Source organism: Neofelis nebulosa, chromosome 6 (assembly GCF_028018385.1).
Source record: "Neofelis nebulosa isolate mNeoNeb1 chromosome 6, mNeoNeb1.pri, whole genome shotgun sequence".
In the NCBI taxonomy this organism is placed as follows: Eukaryota; Metazoa; Chordata; class Mammalia; order Carnivora; family Felidae; genus Neofelis; species Neofelis nebulosa.
Window position 1 is genome coordinate 148,059,494 of NC_080787.1, and position 24,301 is coordinate 148,083,794.

Consider the following 24,301-nt stretch of genomic DNA (forward strand, 5'->3'; position numbering starts at 1 on the left):
TGGTGAAATCGACCTTTTAACAAAGCGAGGGAATCAAAAGTCTTCATTCTCAGGTTTTCAGATGTAGAAAGTGGAAAGACCCTGGTCAGTTCAGTCAAATCATTTGACTCGGTGGCTTTGAACCTGGTCAGTGAAAATCTATAATGTGCAGGTGTTTCTTGCTGTATTTGCTACTGAAATCTGCTTCTCTCATATAGATCACTGTTACAGATGAGGAAGTTAGTAACCCATCCTTTTTAGATCTGGTGAGGACTCCCCAAATGAGGAAGTGCACACTTATTCTTATGTTTGCTTGGTAAGTCTGACTTGTGATGAGCTCAAAACCTTGTATCGAATTTACGACGCGTCCCCTTGTGCAGGTCAGGCTGAAGTTATGTCTTACTTGCTCTCCGTTGTCTCTCAATGTCGCCCCAGGTTCACAAGTGCCGTGGTTTATCAAGGACTCGTCATGCGCCTGGGGATTATAGGAGGCAACCTGTATATCGACTTCTTCATCTCGGGAGTTGTGGAGTTGCCTGCAGCCCTCTTGATCTTACTGACCATTGAGCGTTTTGGACGCCGCCTTCCCTTTGCGGGAAGCAACATGGTGGCAGGCGTGGCCTGCCTTGTCACCGCATTCTTACCAGAAGGTAATGGGCCCCTGAATCTGTTGGGCACTCAAGGCCTTGAAGTAGTCTTAAATCAAAATAATCAAGAATGGGGAGCCTCTTGTCCTCAGAAAACATATCACTGCATCAAAATCTTAGCACCAGGCAAGCTGTAGTGATGGCACTCGATTTTCTGCTTAATCAGTGTAACGAGTTTGAGTGTAGCGGTTGGTTCCATAGACTTTTCTGTTTTCTCCACTTCGGGTGCATTTATGGATGAAATAGGTGTGCAAAATCTAGCTTGTAGCCATGTAACTTGCTTTTGATCGCCTTTATTTGACTTATTTTCATGATATCGCCGACCATGTTTTGCATATTTCCTGAGCTTCTGCCATATCACTGGCCCCATGCAAAGCACCAGGGTTACAAAAGGAGGAAAGGAAGACACTTCTGACTTCCAAAGGTTCACAACCTAGTAAGAGATATAGATACCTTATTTTTGAAATTTTTTTCTTACAAGTTTTTATTTGTATTCCAGTTAGTTAACGTACAGTGTAATAATCGCTCCAAGGGTAGAATTTAGTGATTCATCACTTACATGCAACACCCAGTGCTCGTCACAACAAGTGCACTCCTGGGGCGCTTGGGTGGCTCAGTCAGTAGAGCATCCGACTTCAGCTCATGTCATGATCTCGCAGTTTGTGGGTTCGAGCCCCACATTGAGCTCTGTGCTGACAGCTCGGAGCCTGGAGCCCGTTTTGGATTCTGTGTCTCCTTCTCTCTCTGCCCCTCCCCTGCTCACGCTCTCTCTCTCTCTCTCTCTCTCTCTCTCTTAAAAATAAATTTAAAAATTTTAAAAAAAATTAAAAAAGCAAATGCCCTCCCTAATACCCATCACCCATTGAATCCATCCAACCACCTGCCTACCTCCCCTCCGGCAACCCTCATATTGTTCTCTGTAGTTAAGAGTCTGTTTGTTCTTTGCCTCTCTTTCCCCCCACGTTCATGTCTTACGTTTCTTAAATTGCACATGAGTGAAATCATGTGGTTTTTGTCTTTCTGACTGGCTGATTTCATTTAGCATAATACTCTCCAGCTCCTTCCACACAGTTGCATTTAAAATGGCAAGATTTCATTCTTTTTATGACTGGTAGTATCTCATTGCATATCTATACGATATGTTCTTTATCCATTCATCATCAGTCAATGGACACTGGGGTCGTTCCATAACTTGGCTCTTGCTGATAATGCTGCTGTAAACACCAAGGTGCATGTTGGGATATAGACACTTTAATGCTTTCACAACTCACTATAATACATGAAATAATGGAATTATTTACAGTTGACCTTTGACACAACGGTGGGGGCGCTGACTCCCTGCATGGTTGAAAATCTGAATATGACTTTTGACTCCCCCGAAACTTAACTGCTAATAGCCTTCTGTTGACCGGAAGCCTTACCAACAACAAAACAGTCAGTTAACACATATTTTGTATGCTATATGTGTTATATTCTGTATTCGTACAATCAAGTAAGCTAGAAAAAAGAAAATGTTATTAAGAAACTCATAAGGAAAAGAAAATACAGTTACAGTACAGCACTGTGAAAAGTGTCTGCTTGTGGGTGGACCCACGCAGTTTAAACCTGTTGCTCCAGAGCCAACAATACAAGATTTAGAAAAATAAATCTCTCTGAAGGCTCTGACTGATTAAAAAAATAGACGCAAGCAGTGATATGCATGGAGTACTCAGGAAAAGCTTCCGGAGGCGAGAACTCGGCACATACGAAGGAAAAGAAACGTACTGGACAGGGGCACCTGGCTCGCTCAGTCAGAAGAGCATGCGACTCTTGACTGCAGGGTCACGAGTTCGTACACATTGGGTGTAGAGATTACTAAAAAAATAAATAAGCTTAAAAAAAGAAGAGAAAGGAAAGGTAGTGGACAGAAGGGAAGGGTAGTAGAGATTGTCCACAGTAGGGCAGAGCTCTCAGAAGTATGAGCCATCTTCGGGAGTCCTGGGACCACACGTTCTCTGTTATTGCTGGAACATGCACGAAAAGGGGCCGAGGATACCTGCCACCAGCAGTGACTGGCCTCCCTGGCCGTGCCAGGAACTTGGGCATGGTCCTGCGAGCTTCCTGCTCGCCGCATCAGGTTGCATCTCTCCAGTGAGGAGAGAGATGCCGAGAGCAGGAGTTAAGGTTGTGGCAGGCGGCCCGGGGGGCACAGGGTGATTTCAGGGAGAAGTCAGAGTTCGTGGGGGGGCCCGAGACCAGTGCACGCTGAGGAGGTGGCGGGTGACCCCAAGTGCACCGTTAACACAACCTGCGTTATCTCTGCCACAGGACACAGCAGACGCAGGACAGGGAAGCCTTTCAAAGCCCCACGGAATGCGTAGGAATTAGAGCAAGTTGGTTCTTTCCATGTTCCGGGGTATGTGGGGTGGGGGATACTGAGAGGGCTGATTCTCTGGGAGCCCTTTTGTCGGCCCCAAAGAGTCTGCCTTTTCTTTTGAGAATCACTTGAGGGTCAAGAAAGAAGCTCCAGTATTGTGGAAGTGAAAATAGACATTTACAGATGAGTTTGTTAATTGTATGAAGGTTTATGAAGTCCCCAAACCCTATTTAAATAAAATTACAGAAATGCCCCCCTTCAGACTAGAAAATTAAGATGTAAAGTCTTCTGGGGCGCCTGGGTGGCTCAGTCGGTTAAGCGACTGACTTTGGCTCAGGTCGTGATCTCACAGCTGGTGAGTTCAAGCTCCATGTCGGGCTGTGTGCTGACAGCTCGGAGCCTGGAGCCTGCTTCGGATTCTGTGTCTCCCTCTCTCTGCCCTCCCCCACTCACATTCTGTCTCTCTCTGTCTCTTAAAAATAAACAAACATTAAAAAAAATTTTTTTTAAAGATGTAAAGTCTTCCGATTGGAATGGTTGATGATAAACAGAACTGTTTATTTATACTGATCTCATTTTTGATGAGTCTACCAGATTCCTAGGGCTATAGCAACAAAGCACCACATCCCGGGTGGCTTGAAACAACAGAAACGTATTCTCTCACAGTCTCGGACACTGGAAATCTGAAATCCCAGTGTGGGCAGGCCCACACTCTCTCTGAAGGCTCTGGGTGAGAATCCTTCCCTGCCTCCTCCTAATTTCTGGCAGTTGCCAGGAATCTTGGGTGTTGCTTGACATCATTCCAATGTCCACCTCCACCCTCGTATGACTTTCTCTTCTTTATGTCATCTGCAAAGATCCATATAGAAATACAGTCACATTCTAGGTTCTGGGTGGACATGAACTCTAGGGGACACTATTCAACCCACTACACTGGATTCAAGCATTCTAACAGCTGAGGAATCTGTATAACTCATATTGGTCAATACATGTCTATTTAGTATCTTTTTTTTAAATGTTTATTTATTTCTGAGACAGAGAGAGACAGAGCATGAGTGGCAGAGGGGCAGAGAGAGAGGGAGACACAGAATCCAAAGCAGGCTTCAGGCCCCTAGCTGTCAGCACAGAGCCCGACACGGGGCTCAAACTCACAGACCGTGAGATCATGACCTGAGCCTAAGCCGATGCTCAACCGACTGAGCCACCCAGACGCCCCTATTTAGTATCTATTAATTGCCACCACTAAATTAGGAGTGGGAACAGAGCCTGAACAAGATAGACGTAGCTCTTATCCTTGTGAACAATGCACAATTGAACTAGAAGGGGGACGAATGGGGAACATTGGAGACCTCACTGTTGTTTCCCTTTTTGACACTGTATCATTTTGGATTTAGTTCCCTAGAGCGAAGTCTTCTGTCCTCATCGCACATGGAATAGGAATTAAGTATTTATTGCATATGAAATTAGGAAGGTGTGGAGAAAGGTTAATGACTTACAGGTGGCCCATCATTTCGTGATACAATCTTTCCCTGGAAAATTCTCTCTGGCCCCGGACTGATTGGGCTCATTTTGATGGGTGCTGCATCCCGCACAATCTCAGAAAGCATTCTAAACCATATGTCCACACCAACGTTGGAGGAACTAAATGTGTAGGAACGGAGCTATTTTGTAGAGAACACTCATAAATTGAAAACTATAAGGCAAAGAATAGACTTTTCTGTCTGGTCTGATCCGTCTTATTTTGAAGACATAATTTCCCAATTTCAGCCTTAGAATTGTTCTCATCAGGACTGAAAAACAATTGCTTTCATTCTGGACACATCTGATGTGTACATTCACAGATTCAGCTGCTTTTATAAAAGCCTACATCGGCCATGATTGACAAGAATAGGTTCAAGCCCTAATGCTCCTTGTGAGCACCAAATTTTAACAGAGGTTCCTCGCTGGAGTTGGCAGCCCTAACTTCTACTTAAGGGAGGTTTTGGACCTGGTTACTTGGGCTGCTGGATTAACATTAGAAAGACTCTTCCTCTCAGTCGTTCTTGACGTCATGAACAGGAGGAGGGCCCCTGCACTGAATGCTGATTAGCCTTTTAGAGGAATCAGCTCTAAAATTATCTCTTAGAGAACAATTTAACTGGCTTTGCCTCCACTGAGCACAACTTTTCATGGTCTAAAGAATGACATTCTGGAAAAAGAAAGTCTTTCTGGCTGTCTCTTCACTTAAGGCACTCTGCTTTTGACCCAAATTTCTGAACTCTAACTGAAGTCTGAGAACTAGGTTTTCTTTATCCGTAGCTGTCTGCATCTTTCATTTGGGTTTGTTTAGGATGGGTACAAACCTAGCCCTTTTGGTAAGTAGTCTTTTTGAAAGGAGAATTCTGCCTTTTATTTCTCTTGCAGTGAGGAGTAAGCCAATACATCTTAATTTACATATCTCTATTACAAATTTTCACTACCGTTTTATTTCAGAACTCCAAGCAGATGGTACAGAGGAGATGTAAAATAGTGTTCATTTAAAATCCTGCATATCCTTTCTTCAAAAATTGAGGCATTATTCTCAGTAATCTCCAGTCCCTTGACCAAATAAACGTCTATTCAGAGGGACCATCTTTCTCTGTGTTCTCAGGACTCCACGGAGCCTAGTTCCAGCGTCACTCCTCATTTTTAAGTTGTCTTGTGTGTTTTCTTGTCACTGTTCCTGAAAGGTGCCTGTTGCCTCTCTGAGACGAACTTCGAGTATTCCTGCGATGGATGATCAGACGTTTCTGTTTGCATACGTAACATCCACACATCATTTACACTTCCTGACAAATCGCTTTCACTTCACTTTTAAGTTCAGGAACAGTGCAGTGCCCTTGGGACTTCTGTTTTATTACACGTTTCACCGAAATCTCTAGCTCGGGGTGGTTAGATAGTGGCCTCTGCTGCTCGGAACGAACTGAGAGTCTTTCGGGGTAAAGTCAGCATGTAGGAGAAACCATGTGTCCCCAAGGGTGGCCGCTTGACAGCATTTTCTCAACATACCGCTGAATTGACTTGTTATCTGTCTGTATTCACTGAGCTAACCACGTGTTGCGTGTGTGTGCGTGTGTGTGTGTTCGGTTTCTTGGGTTTCGTGTGGTTCTTTCTGGCAAACGGTGATAGCCTCACTCGTAAACTTAAATTGTCATGAAAGTTATCAGCGGGACTCACTTGTAGAGTAGTCTTGATTCAGTAGGAAAAAAAACCCCTCTAACTTAAGAATTTAACCTGGATAATCAAGTCATTTCCACGGTAGCCGGCGACATTCTTTGCAGCCCGAGAACAGCGAGAGGTTGCCCGGTCGGGCTGGGACCCAGGGAATCTGGGCAAGGGCTCCCACTTTCCGTTCCCTGGCCCCTGGCGCTGTACCACCTGCTCATTGAAGGCTGGGGTGGAATGCATTTCCTAGTCCCCCTCTCTGGCCTTCATGAAGAGGCAAGGCCTAAATAAAACACATGTTTACCACTGCTCTGTGCCAGGGCACATGGCAGCCCAGCACATCAGCACAATCCTGATACTCCTCACCCCCTGATGTAACTGTTAGCGTGAGAGCTACAGGTGTCCTCGTCTGGGAAAAACGTCAAGTACACCAGGACGTCCTCGGCCAGTTTGCGGTCAAAATGTAGTAACCCGGAGCCTCCCAGCAGTGATCTGGATTCTTAAACCGTCTTTCTCTGTGCTTGCCGTCCTAGGCAATGGTTTTATTTGGTCGGTTTTAGCTTTGTTGTTGTTGCTGTTGTCGTTGACTATTCTTGTAGAGAAGACCAGTAAATCTACCAAGCTCAATTCTTTTCTTTCATCCTCCGCCTCCACACCTGCTTTTCTACTAAAAAAATCATGTGCTCGGGAAGGAGCATTAATCCTTCTAGGAGACAAGAGGACCATTTAGTACTGAGTGAGCATGAATAAATATGAATATAAAAGGGAAGAATTTCATTTTCAAAGATGGAGGTCAGGATGTCCTTAGCTTTGCTTGGGAGAACAGATATGTGCTTGTCCATCAGTCACATATCTCAGACCCATGTCCACTAAGGACGGATGGCATAAGTCGCACAACTCTTTGTGTGTGTGTGTGTGTGTGTGTGTGTGTGTGTGAATCTTGCTAATCATTCTTTTTTTAACATTTTTAAAATTTATATCCAAGTTAGTTAGCATATAGTGCAACAATGATTTCAGGAGTAGATTCCTTAGTGCCCCTTACCCATTTAGCCCATCCCCCCTCCCACACCCCCTCCAGTAACCCTCTATTTGTCCTCCATATTTAAGAGTCTCTTATGTTTTGTCCCCCTCCCTGTTTTTATATTATTTTTGCTTCCTTTCCCTTATGTTCATCTGTTTTGTCTCTTAAAGTCCTCATATGAGTGAGGTCATACAATATTTGTCTTTCTCTGACTTATTAATTTCACTTATAATATAATACCCTCTAGTTCCATCCACATAGCTGCAGATGGCAAGATTTCATTCTTTTTGATTGCCAAGTGATACTCCATTGTGTGTGTGTGTGTGTGTGTGTGTGTGTGTGTGTATACCACATTTTCTTTCTCCATTTATCCATCGATGGACATTTGGGCTCTTTCCATACTTTGGTTATTGTTGATAGTGCTGCTATAAACATGGGGGTGCATGTGCCCCTTCAAAACAGCATACCTGTATCCCTTGGATAAATACCTAGTAGTGCAATTATTGGGTCGTAGGGTAGTTCTATTTTTAGTTTTTTGAGGAACCTCCATACTATTTTCCAGAGTGGCTGCACCAGCTTGCATTCCAACCAACAGTGCAAAAGAGATCCTCTATCTCCGCATCCTCGTCAACATCTGTTGTTGCCTGAGTTGTTAACATTAGCCATTCTGACAGGTGTCAGGTGGTATCTCATCGTGGTTTTGATTTGCATTTCCCTGATGATGAGTGATGTGGAGCATTTTTTCATGTGTCGGTTGGCCATCTGGATGTCTTCTTTGGAGAAGTGTCTATTCATGTCTTTTGCCCATTTCTTCACTGGATTATTTGTTTTTTGGGATGTTGAATTTGATAAGTTCTTTATAGATTTTAAGTACTAACCCTTTATCTGATATGTCATTTGCAAGTATCTTCTCCCATTCCGTCAGTTGCCCTTAAGTTTTACTGATTGTTTCCTTCTCTGTGCAGAAGCTTTTTATTTTTTGAGTTCCCAATAGTTCATTTTTGCTTTTGTTTCCCTTGCCTCTGGAGATGGGTTGAGTAAGAAGTTGCTGCGGCCAAGGTCAAAGAGGTTTTTTTCCTGCTTTCTCCTCGAGGATTTTGATGGCTTCCTGTCTTACATTTAGGTCTTTCATCCATTTTGAGTTTATTTTTGTATCTGGTGTAAGAAAGTGGCTCAGGTTCATTTTTCTGCGTGTCGTTGTCCAGTTTTCCCAGCACCATTTGCTGAAGAGACTGTCTTTATTCCATTGGATATTCTTTCTTGCTTTGTCAAGGATTAGTTGGCCATACATTTGTGGGTCCATTTCTGGGTTCTCTATTCTGTTCCATTGATCTGAGTGTCTGTTTTTGTGCAACTCTTAAGAAATTTAGAGCACTGACTTTTTAGGGCAACGATGGTTTACTCCTTCTTCTCTTAAAACTCAAAAGAAATAAAACATTTAATGAAGAACTTTGAGCTTTTTCTCCTAGTTACTTTGGAGGATAGGAGAATTTCCTCGTATAACCAGTGCAGCCCCTAGAACAGCTCATTTTTAAATTAATGAACCAACTGATTTTTAAGAATCTGGCCTCTTCTAGATGATTTCTTGGGGAAGTAGCAAGAATGGGGATGGGGAAGACAATAAGAAACATACACCCTACCAATAACACAAGGCATAGATCTTCCCTTCCGAAGGTTCCAGTCCCCAAGCCTTTGCTACCCTCTAGAAAGCAACATTGGCTTCACATCCAGATTCTTTCTGGCCTGCTTGGAGCAGGTGTTCTGTGTGTTATCACTAAGAGGTGGGAACAGAGAGAGGGCAAATGGGCAATAGGCTGTGGTAACGGTTCTCAAGGGCCCAAGTGAAGACCACCTTCCAGACCACCTTCCAGAAGGCCAGGGCACGCAGGCCCTCTAGGATGGCAGTGTCGGGAACACTGTTTTCAATACAGTGGCTGCTTAACAAATGGTTCTTGAATTGTATTTCCATCATCTAACCCTGCTCAGAAAGGCAACTAGCACACTAAATATGAGCTATCATCCTGGTGGTTGTTGCTGCTAAAATTTGGTTACAATATGGGGCACCTGGGTGGCTTAGCCGGTTAGGCGTCCAACTTCCACTCAGGTCATGGTCTCACAGTTCGGGAGTTCGAGCCCCGCGTCGGGCTCTGGGCTGACAGCTCAGAGCCTGGAGCCTGTTTTGGATTCTGTGTCTCCCTCTTTCTCTGCCCCTCCCCTGCTCATGCTCTGTCTCTCTCTCTCTCAAAAATAAATAAACACTTAAAAATAAATTTGGCTACAATATTAGAAGATATCTGTCATTTGTGCTTAAAATTAGCAAAGACTTAGGGCTGGGAGAACACTAAACAAATGCCTTTTGTTGTTTTGTGATATTTCATTGAAAGCAAACCCCTAACTCTGCCCTTCCACATTTTCTGTTTTCAGGAATACCGTGGTTGAGAACCACAGTGGCTACCCTGGGAAGACTAGGGATTACCATGGCCTTTGAAATTGTTTATTTGGTAAATTCAGAATTGTACCCAACAACATTACGGTAATTCCAACCTACATGTCCTGGTTTCTCCTAAGTGATTCTGCAGCCAAATGTTTTCACCTAGAACCCATGAAACAGTTTTCTTAACTTGATGATATATTAGCCCGGGCTGGAGGCAGCCAGTAAAGAAGATCCACTTGGAGCTATAGCTGCTTTCTGCATTGCTACCCTCCGCATCTCTTGACAGAAACATTTCTCATATCAGTATCTTTATACACAGCGGTGGTTTTGTGGGATCAGAAAATCTGGGTAGCGTACTTGCTTAGATGCGGGTCAAAACTGTGCTCGTCGGCATCACCCTGTTTAAAGGCTACGGCCTCTGTTCTGACCACATTCCACGTCTGGCAGCTGTGAGTGATTGAGGAAGGACAGAGTGAAACAGCGTGCGTGGGCTGCACGTTGGCCTCCTTTCCTGGGGGAGTATTCACGGGCCTTCCTTACTGTCAAGTGAGGGTGCCGAGGTGATCCCTGAGCATTGCGGCGTGGGCTGGGCGGTGAGCCTCCGGTGAGAGAATGATTTCCACCGGCGCTGTAGACCGCCTCGCTCTCCGGTGACTCGGCGTTTGCCCGGATATGAAATGGGGCAGAATGGAAACGGCGTGCTTCGAAATAGGAGAGGAGGTCGTAGTTCTCAAAGTCGAAAGCTACAGAAACAGAAAATATTACTAAGATTGCTTTGTTGCCTGTGTATCTGAACATTTCCCTTATCCTGACTACATTAAATATTTTTGTCTCTAAAACAATGTTTTACTCTACAGAAACTTCGGAGTTTCTCTCTGCTCGGGTTTATGTGATTTTGGGGGAATCATAGCCCCATTTCTGCTCTTCCGGCTGGCGGCCATTTGGTTAGAACTACCTCTTATCATCTTTGGTAAGAACTCCTTTCATATGTGATTCCTAAATGCTTTCATCTATATTCTTTGTATTTCATCTATAGTGATTACTAGGTTTGCTATTAATGAGATCATTCAATTTTTTTATGACAATTGCTTGAGTTTTGAGTGGCCAAACCGATTATAGTTCTATGGGAAACCTAAATGATTTTAATTTATTTTATATAAAAATGTCGTGATGAGCCATTAGCTTTCTTTGCTTAAGTTCTGAGTTACATTCCAGTACTACAAAACTCTTGAAATTGGGGGACCACACGACTAATTTTCAGGGGACCAATTTGGACCTTCCGGCTGTTTCGGAATAAGCCTACAAACTAATTAGATTTTTAAATGTTCGATACCTATTAGATATCGTATCTTCGTTTGCTTTGACGTGAAGCAGGCTGTGCGTGGAACCCCTTGCCCATGTACTGTAAGCTCTGCGATGGCTCTCAAGTTCATGCCCTCCTTCCAACTCCAGTTTCCGCAGGCCTCCTGAGGGGACAGAAGCAAGGCATAGGGGCTGGAGGCTTAGGGTAATTCAGTCCAGTGCTTCTCAAGTGTTGTGCTCACCTTTCTGCCTGTGTCTCGTCCCTGCCTCTACTCTCTCCAGCAAGAGAGCCCACAGGCTGGCCCCCTTCCCACCTACCTTCCCTCCACCTCCACGTCCTCACTCCTGGTAGAGACTGTGTTCTACTTTGTGCTCAGCAGTTTAACTTGCAATGAAAATATTGAGTCCGTGGGGACATACATCCTGAATAATGCAAAATCCCTAACAGTGCTCACTAGCTAGGGGCAGGAAAGCTCCTAACCACGTGACAGCACCCAATTCAAGAAAAGATTACTGCAAATTATTTCATGGGGTCTGATGAACAAGCCCAGTGTTGACTCTGTGGCCAGCATGAAAAAGCAGAGAGTGCCTCTGTTCAACCAAGACCAAATGGTCTGGGCTGGGGGTGGGGCGGCAGTCGTTCAAGGTCTGGGCCTGGCTTGCAGCCAAGCGCTGGGAAAGCCGGCCCTGATGCTGTCCTGTCCCCCCTTCCTGCCGAGTCTGGCTGGGGAGAGAGCCACACTTCCTTCCAAACCATCAGTCACAGCACAGTGTGCTAAACACTGAAAGCAGAGGCGCGGGCAGGCGAGCGCAGGGTAGGGACACCTGACCCTCTGGAGTGGAGGAGGAAGGAGGAGTGCATAGTTGAGATCGGAGAGGAGTAGAAATTACCTACGTGGGAAGCGTGGGCCTGGGCTCCAGGCAGTGGAAGGCCTAGCGGCCAAGGGTGAAGCTGTTGTCTGGGAAGCGGGGAAGTCAAAAGCAGACGCCAGATGTGGGGGGTTGGGGGCGCGGGGAAGGGAGGGGACGCTGGGTGGCAGGCTGGACCAGATCACAGTCATGAAGGGTAGTCCTGGTCCCGCAAAGGTTTGCTCTTTATCCAAACAGCAGTGGAAGCTAGGAGATCTAAGCTGGGATTGACAGTGTTAGGTTTACATATTAGAAGCAGGACTCTGATGTGCAAATGGGTTGGAGGGAGGCCGTGCTGGTGGGGAGCCAGTTCCTCAGGGAAGGGATCATGCCTGGTGGCTGGGGGTTAAGGCCATGACACCAGGAGCACTGGGCGCAGAGATTTGAGAAATACGTTAGTAGTAAAACTGGCAAGGGGGCACCTGGGTGGCTCAGTCGGTTATGTGTCTGACTCTTGGTTTGGGGTCAGGTCGTGATCTCATGGTTTGTGAGTGCAAGCCCCACATCGGGCTCTGTGCTGACAGTACAGAGCCTGCTTGGGATTCTCTCTCCCTCTCTCTCTGCCCCTCCTCTACTCGTGCTCTCTCCCTCTCTCTTTCTCTCTCATGATAAATAAACTTAAAAAGAAAGTAAAACTGGCAAGAGGGGTGACTGAGTGGGCTCCCCGGAGGGGCTCCCCAGAGGCAAAGGGAGGGGGGAAGATCGAGCTCCTGGCTGGGAAAAGCGGAGACAGCCAGGCCCTCGTTGAGTGAATGCCAGAGGAGCTGGCCCACGGGACACCAAGGAACCTGTCTGGGTGTGGGTCGCAGCACACCCAGTAGCCTTTGGGGCGTGAGAAGAAGCGTGGCCCGGTGACAGAGATCGGGAGGCCATCTGAGTGTAGATAACCACTGACATGGGAGGGTCTGAGACCCCCACCCCAGGAATGGGACCAGGTGAGAGGAAAGGAGAGGGCCCGGGCAAGGCAGAGCCCTGATGAGAGACAAAGCGTCTTGGGTGGCAAAGGGCCTGGAGGCCTCAAGAAGAGGAGGAGGGATGCGAGAGGGATGAAGAGGCCAGAGAGAAGCGGGGCCAGGGGAGGGCAGCGGCTTCACCAGCAGCCGGTGCTGCCGTGGGGCCCGACCAGTGGGCAAGGTGGGTCCGGAGCACGCAGGGCGGACCCCACAGAGAGCGGGCGGGGGGGGTGGGGGTGGCACAGGACGCCAGCCAGCACCCACCTGCCAAGGCCACCTGTGAAGTTTTCAGGGATTTTTGAGCCCAGGGGTTAGCATAGCCATTGTTCAAACTTCCCTGTATCAAATCTATTAAAAACAGAGGAGATAATTACTCAAACCCCATCACTTCCTAGTTCACGTACATTTCCCTACTCTCTGTGTTCTTCGGGCCACTTTGGTCTGTCGTGTCCTTATGGGGGAGACGCGACGTCACACGTTGTCACCGCCCCTCCCTTCCCACCGCCTGGATCCATGATATCGTGGCAGGACCTAGAGATGCCCGCGGTGGGGGTACTCACACCACGGAAATCCACAGACGCTGCAAGTCGGCGCTGTATTTTCAGGAGGGCCGGTTGCTAAACATTTACCGACATATCCATAGGACGTGAAGAGATGTGGAAAATAGGGGAAGACGATGTTTCAAGAATTTCAGCTCTAAAGAACAGGAAAGGTGGGGACAGCAACTGGAGGAAAACGCGAGGTTGGGAGAAGGGTCCCGAAAGAGGAGAGGCTGGCATAGGGTCCGTGCCTCCACCAGTCCGTTGCAGACACTGGAGCCAGAGGGTTCGGCACACAGTGAGAAGCCCAGAAAGACTCCAAGAGATGGCCATTGGGCTAAAGTGGGGACGAGTCCAACCGTGTAATGTGACCCAGTAAGGAAGGGGAGGGAGAGGAACCGGTAAAGCGCTTGATGGGTAAAAGGAAGCTGAGAGGAGTCCTGTGAGAAGCAGGAGGTGAGGTCTTCTCTCTCACTTAGGCGCCCGGTAAGTAATAGTGAAGTGAGCGAATGAACAGGTGTTTGCAAGAGTCCCGGGACGGTGGGACCGCACAGGGTCCAAGGAAGGAAGAGAACGTTTCGAAGGGTGGCAAAAGAGAACTGGAGAGCTGGGTGGGTAACCAGAGGGCTGCTGCCAGTAAGGGCTGGTTGAGGTTACTTGGTTAGCTGGTTAAGGTTAAGCTCCAGGGTGAGCAGGGAGGGAGGCCACGGGCCAGCTGTGCGTTCCTCGTGTGCTGTCGCCTTTCTTTATTCCGTAGGTATCCTGGCATCTGTCTGCGGCGGGCTCGTGATGCTGTTGCCTGAAACCAAGGGTATCGCCTTGCCAGAAACAGTGGACGATGTAGAAAAACTCGGCAGGTATCGTATGAAATTCAGTGCACCTTAAATAAAAGCAGCGTTTCAAACTACTAAGGGAAAAAAGGGTGTGGAGAAAATTGAACTCTCACGGGGGGAAATAATATCAATCTGTCATCTCACGTCCTAAGCAGAAGATTCAAAGTTGATTTGGAAGATTAATATAAAAAAAAAGCAACACTCTGAAAGAATGTATATTATTTTTAAGATGTGGTTATGAAGAGGGAAACATTGCTAAGGTGTTAAAACTCAGAAAAAAAAATCTAAAGGAAGAGAATGGGTCATTTGGCAAAGCAGAAATAAATGTGCATCAGTAGGAAACTGATCGTGAGAATGATAATATATTCATGGTATGGCTTACTATATAGAGATGAAAAGAATTGAGATATATCTGTGTGGAATGACACAGTAAGATCTTCAAGATTGATTACAAAGTGAAAAGTTGCTGAACAATGTGTTTCAGTATTTATTATTTTTTTAAAAAAATTTTTAACGTTTATTTATTTTTGAGACAGAGAGAGACAGAGCATGAACGGGGGAGGGTCAGAGAGAGGGAGACACAGAATCCGAAACAGGCTCCGGGCTCCGAGCTGTCAGCACAGAGCCCGACGCGGGGCTCGAACTCACGAACTGTGAGATCGTGACCTGAGCCGAAGTCGGCCGCTTAACCGACTGAGCCACCCAGGCGCCCCTGTTTCAGTATTTATTAAAAAATAAAACCAATAGCGAATTCTCTCTGGAGCTAGATGAGAAGACAGAAGATGGAAGGAGAGAGAAAGAGATAATGGATGGATGGATGGATGGATGGATGGATAAAAATAGATCAATAGAAGATGGAGAAGGAGAAAGATTAAGTTTTGAAGAAGGCCGTCTAACTGGTGTGTAGGGCAAGTATCTAACCGATACACAAACATGAAGAGTTATATCAAGAAAAATTCACACTACACAAATTCTTTCTAATTTCCTCTGCTGGAAATGTTTCATAATAAAAAGAGGAAGAGAGGATATGAAATATTAGAGTAAAATATTAGTAAATTAGTAAAATTACTAATTAGTAAATTACTAATTACATTAGTAATTTACTAATTAGTAAATTAGTAAAATATTAGAATAAAAGATCTAATATAGTAATGTAGACCCTCTTGGGATAGCAATGAATTGGGAAGAAGACTTCACTTTTACACTCTGTAGACTTTTGTTTTTACATGTTTTATTTATTTTTGAGGACAAATAGAGACAGAGCACAAGTGGGGGAGGGGCAGAGAGAGAGGGAGACACAGAATCCGAAGCGGGCTCCAGGCTCTGAGCTGTCAGCACAGAGCCCGACGCGGGGCTCGAACTCACAAACTGTGAGATCATGACCTGAGCCAAAGTCAGACGCCCAACTGACTGAGCCACCCAGGAGCCCCATACACTCTGTAGACTTTTGTATTATTTGATTAATTTTCTCATTACAACACATGGCCTTGTATTATTTGCATAGTTAAAAAACAATTTAACTGCTGATTTTTAAAAGAAAACCAGTCTTCTAAATAACGGCCTGGAAATTAAGTATGTGGCTCTCTCAACTTAAAAAAAAAATTTGCATCAAAAATATTTATAAGAAGACTGAAGTGTTAATAACCTCATGGCAGTTCTTTTCCTCACTTGTAGATTAGGAAGAGATTAGAAGGCGGCATTTTTTAAGTACCAGTGTGATGGATGGTTTCACACATGCCATTTCATTTAATACTCAAAATGATTTTATGCAATTACAGTTCTTATCCTCACTCATTTCAGTACTAGGAAATCTATGCTTAGAAAGGTTCACAGCTTTGGGGCACCTGGGTGGCTCAGTCGGTTAAGCGTCCGACTTTGGCTCAGGTCAGCAACCATTGCTAAGTGTCTCCTGAGTATGTTACCAAACCTCTACAACTTATACAATGATTTCATTGGATTTTATCGCCCTGTTTCTTGATGCTATTTTGAAACATAAGATTGATTCATCATCTCAGAACTTTCCTAAGGAAAGCTCATCAGTGTGTGTAAAATAAAACCATCAGCTCATATCGCAGTAACTGACTTATAACAGTCAGAGAACAGGTGGGCATTTGCCTCGGGAAGTAATCCAAACAGATTCTTACACTTGTTTGGAAATGAAGTGACGAGTAATGACTTACTTCTCACCCAAAAGCTCCACCTATTTTTCACCCTTAGAGCAATGATACCTGAAATTTGGAGTGAGGTCGAAGATTCTCTTTGAGATACTGCCATTTTGCAAATCAAAATTAAGAAATTTATAAAAGGTGTTAAACTGTGTGAAATCCTCTTGAGCCTGATACCATCGTAACGCCCTGCCTTATCCAAAAGAGAGAAACATTTTGCTAACTGTGTCTTTCTAGACAATTGCTTGGTTTGTATCCGAGTTCAGGGACCAGGTCAGGGTGGGTGGCGTCCTAGTCCTGTCACATAAAGAACTTACATGCAGATTAACCCTGCCTAGGGTCTGAAAGCAGGTTTTAAAAAATGAGCCTGGTGACAGTTTTTTTGTCACCTTTGAATTGGGCTTTTATGAGATGTTACACGTCTGTGTGTTTGATCAAAACCAACTATAATGTTGAGCAAGAAAACTTTGTTGTAGCTTGTTGTATAATAGTTCATAAAGACTTTCTCTTCTCTCCTTGTTTTGTTAGTCCATATTCCTACAAATGTGGCAGGAGAAAGAAAACCCAAGTTTGCAGCTCGCACCTTTGAGGCCCCCCTGCCAAAGACAGAAGGAAGGGGCTCTCTAGGTCGATGTCTCTCAAGGAACCGATGTGCCTTGCACACACGTGCGTGTTGTCCATTTTAGCCACATTATGCCGCGCGGCTCCAAGCGTTCGTCATGCTGTACAAAGACATTCAAACTGCCCAGAGTATTTTTATATGATGTCGGATGAATTAGGATTTACGGCGCTCGGGAACTTTCTGGGCGCACAGAGTATGCGGCTGGTTTAGCAAAGAGCCTGTTGCACATACAGCGCCCCCCGCCCCAGTTTTTGTCTAAAGTTGGGGCAGCGGGTCTGACCCAGTTATAGAGGGACGAGAGAAACCTTCACCAAGTTCTCACGACTGCTTGCTCCATCAAAGATGAAGGACGTGCAAACCAGGGATCGGGGAAAAGTGTCCAGAGTGGGTTCATCAAATCTGATCGACGAATGAAAGCTCCGAGCTGAGCGTTCTGAAGATTCCAGGGAGGATGAAGGTTTGGAGATCCTGCCTGTGAAGAGACTGAATCTAAGGCCCCTGGGCCACGTGGTACTGAGGCTTTCCTTTCTCTTCTTGTTTTGCCCAGTGGAAGCCACTGTAGCATCTGGGCCTGCGGGCATGCTCGGGCCTTCTTCCGTGATCATGAACAAATCTGCTGTACAATTTGAGGATTTGACCCTATTGTTTTCTTAAATCAGATTTGGGCCTCAGAAGATAGAGCCCCATACTCAGTTCAGTATTGAACAAAATCCATGGATTCTGACTTCATGGGTCTTAAGGTTTTAATCTTGAAGGGATATTTATCTTATATCTTGTGAGTTCAGTTCTATGATGCCGCCCATGGTCAAGGGTGAAAACCATGGACTGTTCTCATTCAACCTTGACACGTTTAACCTGTCTTGGGAAGCAGCTTACATTTTAATTTAAAAGTAAGGTCAATTTATATCCATGTTTAAAAGAATTGGGAGAAGCTTTAGAAGTGATGTCATAGACACTAATAAGGGATTTGATCTTTCTTTTTTTGTTACTGAGACTTTTGAAATGCAGAGCTTAAATACGTATCTGTTACCTTTTCCTGCTGTTCTGCTTCATATGTTATATTCGTGGTATTTCCGATTCAGTATATATCTTATGCAGAAGTTTTTCATGAGTTATTTTGTGTGGACAGACAAAACGAGCACCGAGGAGAATCTTGCCAACGAAGAAGACAATTCTCTGTGAACACATGACAATAGGTACGGGGTGTGGGCTAATTGTAAAATAAGTTTTGTAATCCTCCAGCACAACAGGACTGAATATGAATGTTTTATTTTTCCGTGAAATAAACACTGCTCTTTGGGGACTTCATGCTGCCGTCACCCTGTATTCGTCCACACTCGCAGTTTCTCTGTTTTCGCACTTCTCTATGCTGGAAGATGACTATTCCTGCCTCGATACTCTCACCTTCGAATTGCATCTTGGGTTGCTATTTTGGTTCCGGTCACAATAAAAAAGTGTTTAATTGTCAAGAACAATCAAGGTTTGTTCTCGGTCTTCCTTTTGCACACGCGTCACTGGAAAACACCATTCCCGCGTGACAGGACAGGCTGTCTGGGCAGACAATTAGCGATGGAAATTAAGTGCTCTACCTTCAGTCTGCGGTCGTGGATCTTGGTACCATTCCTAGATTCAAATGTAACCCAGAATAGCACGCAGGCTCCCTACGGAGCCTGTATTGTATTACACTGCCATTGCCCGGTTCCCTTCACCGTGCACAAGTCTCCGCCCGGTGTCCGCTGTGCTCAGCTAACGTCAAGTTGTCAGTAACAGATTTCATCCCCAAGAATAGAATTTGTTCTCATGACTCCCCATACATGCTGCAGCTTTGAAAACATCCATCGCGGTGCCAGAAATAAAGACGTGTGTCAAACCGTCTTTTATAGACATGATAAACATATGGGCGGCTTACTAGGACTTCTCTGCTCTCTTCTCTATGATCTTACAGGCTTCTTTGTCCTTTACGCAACGACTCCTTATGAGAAAGAGAGAGATCACCTAAGTGTGGCAGTCACACTCTTTAAAATGGGTAGGATAAACGAAGAACAAGAAAACAGTGAAGCTCAAAAAAGTTAAAGGAAGTACAGAATTTATTTTCAACAAATGTTATAAATGTGTTACTTTTTTTATTACAGAATCCAGCAGTCCACGGACAGGAACAATTTATCCACGATAATACTAAAAAATGTTGAGGTTTAGCAGCGGGTGGTGTAAGTACAGTGTGTTGGTCTGATTACTGTCAATCATTTCTGAGCGTGCTCAATTCCCCACCCGCGTTCCAGCTTCTAGATGTGCTGACGCCTCGCTCTGTCTCCCATCCAATTAATTGTTTCTCATTATCCCTTCAATCCAAGGAACAAACCTTGAAACACGAACATAGACACCGGGCTTATTGGGGCGGGCACAGCCAAGACCCCAAGAAGTGACTCCTTGTAAAATGTACTTGTCCTTCTCGAAGCAGACCAGAGGCCCTCCGCTGTCACCCTGGGCAGACAGAGAAAAGAACCACGAGAGGATTAAACCGGCACCCTTTTATTATGGGATGTCACCCCTGTTACCCAAATGTATGTTTTCCCAGCACTTGAACATTCTTTTGCAATTAGAAAGAAACTTATTAATGTGTTATTTGAGTAGCTTCAGTACCCAACAAGGGCTGAAGTGCTTCGGTACTTAACAGGGTACATTTAGCAAACCCACACCGTTTGGTGTTCCTGGGGGAGAAGTCCCTTGTGAAGAGTGGACTCATCCCTTCGTGCCTTGGGGTTTCCCTTAGGCAGAGTAAAGCCCAGAGTAATTGCAAAGGGGGCACAGTTGGTCTTTTCCCCATACCCTCCCTTGCTTCCCTGCTAGCAAGGCCACCACCCGAGTCCCGTGCTCCAACACGGTCCCCAGGTGTGTGGGGCTCTGGCAGTGATGATACTTAACGACTCCCTTACAACCCATCTGGAACTCAGGGCCCAAGAAATCCCCTCAGATGATCTCAGTCCGCATTCAGGGCCAGACCTGAAATGTTTCTGGGTAGCACGTGGACGTGGCCTTCAATGGACAAAGGCTTCCTGGATTTGCCACTTGGGGGCAGAGGTATCTAAGAGGCCGCCGCAGGACAGCAGAAGATTGGACTTTGTCCTTACCTGACAACTGTCGGTGCCTCCGGCCAAATTCCCAGCACAAAGCTCTGTGGATTTGACTCTTCCGTTGAGATACTCGTAGCGATTGCACACCTTGTTTTCGATCACCGGTAGCTGGGCTTCCTTGAGGAGACCAGCGCCAAAGGTCCCTGTGTTTAAAAAGATTAAGGAAATGGCTACCAGATCCCAAATATGCCCCCAAGGAAACTTCTGGCACAACAGAGCAACAGTGACAGGTCTCTTGTTTGACCGTGAGGTTGTATAAAGAAGTCAGTTCCCCGGGCGCCTGGGTGGCCCCGTCGGTTAGGCGTCCGACTTCCACTCAGGTCATGATCTCGCGGTTCGTGAGTTCGAGTCCCACGTCGGGCTCTGTGCCGACAGCTCAGAGCCTGGAGCTGCTTCAGATTCTGTGTCCCCCTCTCTCCCTGCCCCTCCTCTGCTCACATCCTCTCTCTCAAAATAAAAATTAAAAGAAGTCAGTTCCTAATACTACTGGAATTCTTCTCTTTCTTTCTACCCCTTAAAGGTATAAATATTATATATGATTTCATGTTCCCAAGACCTGGGTTTAAAAATCTGGGTTTCTTTGTGGTGTTTTGGGGCTCGTGTTGTTATGTTTCTTTGGTTCTTTTTTTAACTCTAAAGAAATCTTTTTTTTTTTTTTTTTTTAATTTTTTTTTTTCAACGTTTTTTATTTATTTTTGGGACAGAGAGAGACAGAGCATGAACGGGGGAGGGGCAGAGAGAGAGGGAGACACAGAGTCGGAAACAGGCTCCAGGCTCCGAGCCATCAGCCCAGAGCCTGACGCGGGGCTCGAACTCACGGACCGCGAGATCGTGACCTGGCTGAAGTCGGACGCTTAACCGACTGCGCCACCCAGGCGCCCCAAGAAATCTTTTTTAACATGTAAAGAGAGATTGAGAAATACAGGTGTTACTATATCATATATTCACTTTCAGTCTTTTTTAGATGCTTGTTTCTTTTTTACTACTTATATCATATTGCACGACTTTATACCCTGGTTGATTTCACACAATCTTATATAATAAGGGCTTTTTTTTTTGGATACTACGATCTTTGTAATTAGTGGGTTGTGTTTTTTTTTTTTTTTGAGAGAGAGAGAGCGAGCGAGAGCACACACGAACAGGGGAGGGGCAGAGGGAGAGGGAGAGGGAATCTTAAGCAGGCTCCATGCTCTTCGAGAAGCCAAATGTGAGGCTGGATCTCACAACCGTGAGATCATGACCTGAGCCAAAATCCGGAGTCTGATGGTCAATGAGCCATCCGGGTGCCCGTAGTTAATATCTCGATGGGGGTGACTGCTTCATGGGTGGGCGGTTTCCTTTTAAGGTGAGGAAAGTGTTCCGGAAATAGTAGTCGTGGTTGCACAGCATTGCGAAGTGCTACTGAGTCGTACTCTTCAAAATAATTAAAAGAGTAAACTTTATGTCATATATATTTTACCACAATATAAAAAAAAAAAAAAAAATGGCTGCCTTTTACCGGAATAAACTTTTTCAGGCACAGGCTCGTTCGGTGGTGTCTCTCATTTAATCCTTACCATAGTCACACGAAATAGGCACTTTTGTCAATCCTATTGCACAGTGAAGGAAACTGAGGCTGGGAGAGGGTGTGTAGTTTGCCCAAGATCACCCAGCAAGTCAGCGGAGGAACTGGGATTTGAAGTTGGGTCTGTGACATCATTGCCCAAATTCCTCACACCCGTGTTTCTGGGCTCCTACAGTGGTTTCCAACTGTCCACATCTTTGTTCATGCATTTTATTTATATTCCTTAATATTTTCTTACCCTGGTTCCCAGAAATTATATACATGTGTTTATGGCTCCCGGTTAACGTTGCCAAATTATTTTCTAAAAGTGTATGACAGGACACGATTTCACCAGAACAAAAGGGCACTTCACCCTACACTTCTGAGTATTTAATATTTTTTAAAATATTTGCTAATATTATAGGTGAAAATTGTCCTGGTTTGTTTCCTAGTTTTCACTTCTTTTCCAGTTAGGAAGAGTAAATATTCTCCCATGTGCTTGTCTTACTCGTATTTCTTTTGTAAAATAACTGCTTTTTTTTTTTTCTACTTTGGCAAATTGAAGTGGAACATTTGCAAAACAGCCAGAGGAAACGCTGCTTTTCCAGATAGACACACCCGGGCATGTGTTTTCAGAAATAATCCAGTTTTCGAATCTTGCAAGCCCGGCTTTCACGTGTCTCGCAAAAAAGCGTTGCTAGCGTGGAACAGCCAAGAGACGGGGTGCTACTCCTTCTCCAAAGACTCTGAATAAACTTGGACGGTCGTGTCGAGTTTGGAATACCTACGCTGGATCTGGAGTTGACAGGAGCGTGGACGGGGACCGCCATCTGGGAAGGAGAGGCTTGACCCAGCTCTGGCTGGGCAGAGCCACCGCGGAAGAAGGGCCCGAGGAGGCATCGGGTGGGGTGCACTACTTGAGTTGAGTACTCGTGGGGAGGGACCAGCCCTCTCAAATATCCTGCTGCAAATTGATTTATTCAAGTGTCTTGCCCTTGTGTCTGCTTTCTGAGCAAGACCCGTCCCGAGGCTGGTGACAAAATCCACCACTAGCTGGCGGGGAAATTGGTGTGGTCTGTGCAGAAGTGCTGCCATCGTGTGGCCACAGTAGAGACAGCATTGCTGAGGGCCGGGAGGCTGGAGGTGTCCTAGATAGGGGCGCCCTGATAGGGGCTGTGGGGAGGAAGAGGCAGCAGCCCCAGAAGCACTCTGCTGATGAAGGACTAACCGGAACGAGCCCCTTGCCTGAATGCTTCCCTTGCTTTGAAACAGCAAGTCAGGGAAAGTCCGGAGACTGAAAGGGAGAACGGGAGAGTTCTGACTTCACGCCGAGAAGCCGAGGACACTGATCTAACGTTACTCCTGACATAAGAAAAGTGGTAAACAGGCCTAACTTCTGTTTTGTGACTCCTCCTGGTTCACTGAGTATACGGAGAATCGTCTTCCCACTCGGCCTGAGGGCGAGGCCAGGGTAGATGGAGGAACCTAGCCCAGGATGGCAGTTAGAAAATTGTGGATGGTGGCCGTGCTCAGTGCTCCGTGCACCCCTCTCATCGTTTCCCCCACCATGGCCCTGCAGCCCGTTTTCCAGCTGAGGAAACGGGTTCAAGAAGAGCCTGCAGCCGATAGGTGGGAGTCGGGGTTCTGACTCAAGAACCCCCCTTGCCCGCCCTTTGTGCATGCGGCTCCCAGGGGGCCGCCCTGTACCTTCTCGGAACCTCAGATCCTTCATTTCCAAAATGGAAACAAAAAATATTGAACTCATAGGGGTTTGGGATGTTTAAATTTTTTTAAATGCAAAACAACGGAACAGACTGTCACATCCACAGCGACGCTTCATTTGGGAAGCTTTCCCTTTAACTTCTCAGTGCTCACAGCCTCCAAAGCACGGAAAGTAGGGGACGTGCAACATTCAGGAGGTGAGGTTTCACAAATGTAGGAAAAGTGCAGAAAGAAGGAAGGCAGATTTGAAGTGACCAAGGCCAGTCATTTTTAACTTTTTTTCCCCAAAACCACAAAACCTTGCTTAAACGAAAGCTAATAACAAAATACTGTGTGAAACACAATTCGAAAACGCGGGTTTTACAGGTGAGGGCTTCCAGGCCAAGTGGTACAAGGAGGCAAGGTGATCTGTCCAGTTTGCCCAGCGAGCGGCAGAACGAGATCTACCCTCCGGAGCCCCTGACCCCCATTCTGGAGCCCTCACCAACACTTGGAGAAAGCGAGGCAGAGATCTAAGACATTCTTACAATGTTTTGAGGCCCGAGTCTGACGAGTATGATCCCTCTCAGGGCCTACTGCCAGGAGAAGATGGGGCCCCCCGAATGCAGCACGAGTGCTGATACAGGATCCTGCATAAGCATTTCCTCTCTCACGCACACCCCGTCGACCAACACCGAACGCCACCGTAGGGCTGGAACCTTCCTTCCTTTCCCCCAGCTGTCAGTCTGTCCCACCACCAACAGCCTCTCCACGCCTACGAATGCATGCGGGGACCTGGGGAGATGAGCTTAACGGCAATTTTTGTTGTTGTGTCGTGCCATGTTAGGGAGCTCAGTGTGGCTAACTTCACACGAAGAATAATCAAACACCCTTAATGTTTAGGTCTACTTCAAAACCCTACTTACCTGGGGATGGGATATCAACGTTGCATGCATGGGCCAAGAGACTCAGTCCCAAGAGGG

The 24,301-nt window shown here is 45.8% G+C and overlaps 2 protein-coding genes across 3 annotated transcripts in view; one reads left to right on the forward strand and one right to left on the reverse strand.

Annotated features, from left to right (window-relative positions):
* Positions 1 to 18,418, forward strand: part of SLC22A3 (solute carrier family 22 member 3) — a 94,553-nt gene extending 76,135 nt beyond the window's left edge. Inside the window, exons 6-11 of one of the 2 annotated variants that reach the window (XM_058735833.1) lie at positions 198 to 295; positions 415 to 629; positions 9,611 to 9,719; positions 10,478 to 10,590; positions 14,081 to 14,180; positions 16,850 to 18,418. In XM_058735833.1, coding sequence (XP_058591816.1) covers positions 198 to 295; positions 415 to 629; positions 9,611 to 9,719; positions 10,478 to 10,590; positions 14,081 to 14,180; positions 16,850 to 16,910 — 696 coding nt within the window. In that variant the 3' untranslated portion in view covers positions 16,911 to 18,418. The remainder of the gene's footprint in view (positions 1 to 197; positions 296 to 414; positions 630 to 9,610; positions 9,720 to 10,477; positions 10,591 to 14,080; positions 14,181 to 16,849) is intronic. The other variant, XM_058735834.1, reaches the window with a different exon arrangement.
* Positions 18,419 to 19,012: 594 nt separating this feature from the next.
* PLG (plasminogen) overlaps positions 19,013 to 24,301 on the reverse strand; it is a 43,748-nt gene continuing 38,459 nt past the window's right edge. The window contains exons 18-19 of the mRNA XM_058735832.1: positions 20,072 to 20,217; positions 19,013 to 19,424 (exon numbers count right to left, since the gene is read on the reverse strand). Of these exons, the coding sequence (XP_058591815.1) occupies positions 19,263 to 19,424; positions 20,072 to 20,217 (308 nt within the window). The 3' untranslated portion in view covers positions 19,013 to 19,262. The remainder of the gene's footprint in view (positions 19,425 to 20,071; positions 20,218 to 24,301) is intronic.